Source organism: Rutidosis leptorrhynchoides, chromosome 10, assembly GCF_046630445.1.
Source record: "Rutidosis leptorrhynchoides isolate AG116_Rl617_1_P2 chromosome 10, CSIRO_AGI_Rlap_v1, whole genome shotgun sequence".
Classification (NCBI taxonomy): Eukaryota; Viridiplantae; Streptophyta; class Magnoliopsida; order Asterales; family Asteraceae; genus Rutidosis; species Rutidosis leptorrhynchoides.
In genome coordinates, this window is record NC_092342.1 from 7,058,668 (window position 1) to 7,064,760 (window position 6,093).

Genomic DNA, 6,093 nt, shown 5'->3' on the forward strand with positions numbered 1-6,093 from the left:
TTGCTAAATTCTATTTTCCTACCTGAGCAATAGCTTCTCTTTCGCGATCTAAACCAGTATTGCTAATCAGGAGTAATTTTTTTACACGCTAATACTGTTTTATGACATTAAAGTAGGGTTTGCATAGAGAAAATTGGTGATATGTTGATCATTGTAAACTTTAGTCTTGTGGTTAAGGTTATGAGTTCCTTTCAAGAGGTCTCGAGCTCAAACCTCGCTAAAAACATATTTTAAAGTGATTAGAAAAAAGGGTCGAAACGGTCATTGAATATCAATAGATTAGCTATATATTAAGTCTATAATCACAAATGAATCAAGCTTCTTGATAAATAAATGAAATTATAATCTTCTTTTAGTATACTATAGAATTACCAATAGATTAAACAATAACTTATAGAATTATTTCAATAGAAAGATGATGTTATAGAATTACCATAATTTAACCTACTTGTTTGCTCAAGTTTATATAATAAAATGTTAGATATCTATATTATTTAATACTCATGCACATGCGTTTTCTCTATAAATACATGATACTCTCATCATTTTTTTCTTGCACCAGTTTCAAAGACATCATAAAAACACAATAGTTGTTCTACAATGGCAGGAATGATAGTAATGAAGGTTGTATGTATTATGGTGGTTTTCATGGTGGTGGCGATGCCTTATACAGAGGCGCTTTCTTGTAATGATGTGAGAATGAAGTTGGCACCATGCCTTAAATACCTCCAAAGTGGCGGTATGGTGTCTAGGGCATGTTGTAATGGTGTTAAGGGACTTGACAACCTCGCGAGAACCATCCCTGATAGAAAGACGGCGTGCAATTGTATGAAGGCCGCTTACAAAACTTACTCTACAATCAAACCTGACAACGCCGCAGGCCTTCCTAATAAGTGTGGTGTACGTATTCCTTACAAGATGAGCCCTGATACCGATTGCAACAAGTACGTCAAAACTATTGACTATTTTGTTTTTTCTTTTATTCTAGGAATCTAAGATTAAAATTCAAACCGGTCCATACTATAAAATACTACGTAGTAGTGAATCTCAATAACTCATAATGTGAAACCCTAAATCCAGAATTTATACGAAGTCTTACGATCATATTTAGTGGTATTCTGCACATAATAGTAACTTGAAATGTTGTTTACATAATAGTGGTTTATAGGACACCACTACTTCATATAATCACCACTTCCAAGGAATGATCAAGGTGAAGGTAGAAAATTATTACCAATGGGAAAAACTTACATAATCTAATGATTCAAATTGGATTTGCTACGAATGGGCAACTAAAAGCATTCAGACACTTATATATAAACAAAAGATCTTTTATGTTATAACTTAAGAACTAATTCCGATTTAGAGTAACAACCAATTTTTCAACAAAAAGATATACGGAGTATAAGAAACATGATATTATGTGACAGATATATAAATATTAATAGAGTTTCGTTTTAGTATTCGCTGATATATATGGTTGTATTTTGCAGGGTGAAATGAGCCTTATATGGAAAGGAGCACCTGGAGCGAGGGAGATTTTAAAGTATCGAGTAGTAATAGTAATTATCACTAAAAATAAAAATAGAAAACTTTGTTTTCTCTTTATAAATGATGTTTGTATGTTCCTTTCGTTTGTATTCTCTTTGATTATATTTATATTGATCTTGTTAGAGTGTGCTATCAATTTGGTATATATCTCCTTCATTTGTTTCTATTTTACTCTATATTATTTATCAAATTCGGAACTCAAATTATACAAAGAGTTTTGCTAAGATGATTAGTTGCTCAATACTTGCACTACCCAGATTGGTTTTTCTTTGATTTTTGTAAGTGACTTTGTCCCTCTATTTAAGTACGACCCAAATCAAACTTTTAAGCCATTCTCTTACACATAAGACCACTCCCAACCATGACATCTTTCTTAACATTTCCTCAGTGCTACATCTGCTTTCTCTCTCCTATTTACTCTGCACTTCCTCCCATAACACTTCCATAGCACACCATTGTCAACAATGACGTACTTCATCAAATTTTATTATTATTATTTATTATTATATTATTATTACTATATTAATATTAATTATTATTATTATTATTATTATTATTATTATTATTATTATTATTATTATTATTATTATTATTATTAGTATTAATCAATTATTATATTATATTATATTATATTATATTATATTATATTATATTATACTATATTATACTATACTTATATACTAAAAGTGGTTGTTGTTTATGTAGATTCATTTATACCCGTTTGTCGTTTTGAGTTTGCGTTCACATTACAAACGGTCCCTCCATTTCAGTTATATTTACACAATATATACTTTTATATACTAAAAGTGGTTGTTGTTTATGTAGTTTCATTTATACCCGGTTGTCGTTTTGAGTTTGCGTTCACATTACAAACGGTCCCTCAATTTCGGTTATATTTACACAACGACCCCTCAAATTTAAACTTTTTCAGGGGTAAAAAGTGTAAATATACAATTTCATTAAAATAAAATAAATTAACTCCACCCGAATTTATAACGGGCCCTATCTTCTCGCTCGGTGCGAGTTAAATTTTTTCGAGCCCACCGTTCAACTCGAAAAAATCTCACGAACCCAACGAGACTAACTATACGCGAAACGGACACTTCTCAAAAAACGCTAAACACCTCGGGCTATCTCCAATACATTTCTTTCAGTTCGCCGCGAGTTAAATTTTTCCGACAGCACCGTTACACTCGAAAAAATTTATTGAACAACACAAAACTAACTACGTTCGAAACATATACTTTTTAAAAAACACTTAACACATGGGCCATGTTCCCGTATGTAAATACACAGCGCTACGTTAAATATGAATACGCAGGCCGAAAGTCCCGGCCGCAACGCGCGGGCCGTTCTGGACTAGTTATTATTATTGTTAAAATAAAAAATATGTGTATATTTTTACACCACATAATTGCTTGTGGTTGTTAATGGCCCAAAAAGATAAAGGACATGTATCTTCATCTTCGTGTGCACCAACTCAAATTAGAACACCATCTTCTACCTTTTCTACCTTCTTTATGTAAAAAAAAAACTCCATTTTGAAACACCTTGTTTTACTCACTGTAACCCCATTTTCTATTTCACTTTAACAAAATAATACAATAAAAAGAAAAAAGTTTACAAGATTTCGTCCTCAATTATGCTTAAGGATGAAAAGTTGGAGGACGAATGTGTGCATGGCGAACAAGGGCGGCCGAGGGCGGCACCAATGCCAACGGCGCCCTCGCATGACAAACTTGATGACACTCCCAAGCACTTTCCGCCGCTGGGAGTGGTCTAAAAATACAATTGCTATTTATATCTCATGGATGGTCATTCTAGCTTGTATTGAATTTTTAGTGTGCTTAAAAAACCCAAATTGAACAGGCAAAGGACGTGGATCATACTAATAATCTAATACAAACTACATGAACCATCCACATAATTTTTGTTGTCTTTATTTAATCTAAAGTTATCTTAAACACTTCCATTTTGGAAGAATGAGATCAAAACATGAGTTGACTCATGTTTTTTTTAACGTCAGTAAAAAATTTATTACTCTTCTAGTAAGAAACTAGAGGAAAACAAAACAAACATACAAATGTTAAATTACAACGGATGTGATAGCCAATTGTTCCAACCAACCTTATCTCTACTTCTATAAAACAACCAAGTATAAGAAGTAGATCGAATTAAATCAACTAGAACTCCTTTTTGAAGCACCTCTTCTGAGAACACAACTCCGTTACGAAAACGCCATAAAGTCCAAAAAAGTGCAGCTGCAATAGTGTAAGAACGCCATTTTTGAAGAATTGGGCCAGCCCAATTATCAATCTAACTGACCCATTCCTCCCAACATGTAAAAACGGGAAAACCCCAATTACACCATATTCTGATTTTACGCCATAGATCTTGAGCTAAAGAGCAAGCAAAGAATAAGTGATTAGGGATGGCAATGGATCTAAAAAAAATCTGAGATCCGCGGTTACCCGCGCCCGTGATGGGCGGATAAAATCAAAAATCTTTACCCGCAGGTGGGCGATGGATTTAATCTTCTACCCGTTAGCGGGTCGCGGGCGGGTGATGGATGTATTACATCCGTCGCGTGTAAAATCCGATCCGCGGATCTGATACACCCGTTTGAAGAATCCGCGGATATACCCGTTAAATATCCATTAAATATCCGCGGATCCTTACATTATTGTAATATTCATTGACTTTAAAAAAAATCATACAATAACATAGAAATTTGGTGATAGATCACTATTAAATTCCAGTAGTTTGATGCGTGCAAGTAGTACTAGACTACTAGTATAACGTATTTTGAGTAATTTAACTTATATTGGTGTAGCTTCTAATAGAACCGGTGTTGGCTAAGTCATTAAAATGTGTCAGGCTCGTGTTTTAGTCTCTTTTCTGCATTCTTCATTTTCCAGTATTAGCCTAAATGTAATTTAAGGGCCTGTTTGTATGTAATGCGCATCATACGTTGTAAATATTGTTTATCTTTATAAAATTTATAGCTTTTTAAAAAAAAATTAGATACAAATGTAGTACTAATTTATGAAAAAGATCCGCGGGTAAATCCGTAGCCCGCGGATATCCGCGGGTACGGGCGATGGATCTAAAATTAAATCCGATAATGAAGATCCGCGGGTTGACGGGTTGACAAAAAGTCCGTGGGTACGGGCGATGGATCCAATGGATCCGCATCCGCGACCCGCGGGTGCCATCCCTATAAGTGATCAACTGTTTCGGCACCATTATTACATATAGGACATGTATCGGACTGCATCTCAACATCACGAAGAATCAAATTAGAACGAGTAGGAAGACGATTGCGGCTGATTCTCCAGAGAAGAACATTTATCTTGCCAGGTAACCCTTTTATCCATTTAGTTTTTTGGTAATGAGTAGGAAGTAATCTGTTATCTATGAATTGTCTTGTACTGCATACAATAAACTGATTTGAATTGACGATTGACCATTTGCAAAAGTCGTTATCTTCTGTGAGCTGAACGTTTTGTAGAAGGATTTTAAAGATAATAGACTAGCTTCGTTTCTTCCCCCAATATTTTCTCTAGTCCAAAACCAAATTTAATCTCCATTAGAAAATTTATCATGAACACTAACAAACTTATCTGCTCCTATATGATACAATCTATTAAATTGATCTTTTAAGGGTTTACCATTGAATCAATTGTCAATCCAAAATAAAGTGGAAACACCATTGTTAACCTGACAGGCAATTGGATTGTTTGGTATAAGGTTGATTTGTTGAGAATTGTGGAATGATTTAATTATATTTATTCAAATACTGTTTCGAAAACCATCCACATTATCTATAGCAGCTCTATGCCCATATATAGAACGAATCACTTGTCTCCAAAGTTGATCCGTGTGAGTATAAAATCTCCAAATCCATTTAAAGATCAAAGCCAAATTAAATGCTTCCAAACTCCCAATCCCTAATCCTCCTTTATCCAAAGATGCTAAAATATAATCTCATTTTATCCAAGACATCTTCTTTACCTCATCATCACTTCCCCAAAAGAAAGCACTCCTAAAACTTTCAAGAGTTCGAATTACCTCTTTTGGACATTTGAATAATGAGAGATAATAAATTCCAATACTCCCAAGTACCGACTTTATTAAAGTTAAACGACCTCCATAAGACAACATCCTACTTTCCATAAGGATAATCTTTTTTTGAATTTTTCCATTAAAGGTTTCCAACTAGATATCAAATTCATATTGGTACCTAAAGTAAATAAGTAAATGGAAATGTACCCGAAGAACATCCAGAATGAGTCACCATTTCTGCCAATTCATGCTCAGAAACATTAACACCATATATATTTGATTTGGAAACATTTATTCTCAAGCCAGAAGCAATGAAAAATATGTTGAAAATTTGAATTATATTATCCATCTCCTCCTGATTCCATTCTGAAACAATCAATGCATCATCCGCATAGAAAAGATGTGAAATGTTAACATTATCAACACCGACATTAACACCTTTTTTGACATTCTTGCTTATTGTAACCAAGTTGATTC

The 6,093-nt window shown here is 33.8% G+C and overlaps 1 protein-coding gene across 1 annotated transcript; it reads left to right on the forward strand.

Annotated features, from left to right (window-relative positions):
* Positions 1-600: 600 nt before the first annotated feature.
* Positions 601-1,503, forward strand: LOC139872787 (non-specific lipid-transfer protein Lac s 1-like). Its single transcript, XM_071860712.1, has 2 exons — positions 601-944; positions 1,494-1,503. The coding sequence occupies exons 1-2, from the start codon at positions 601-603 to the stop codon at positions 1,501-1,503; spliced, it is 354 nt and encodes a 117-aa protein (XP_071716813.1).
* The last annotated feature ends 4,590 nt before the right edge of the window (positions 1,504-6,093 follow it).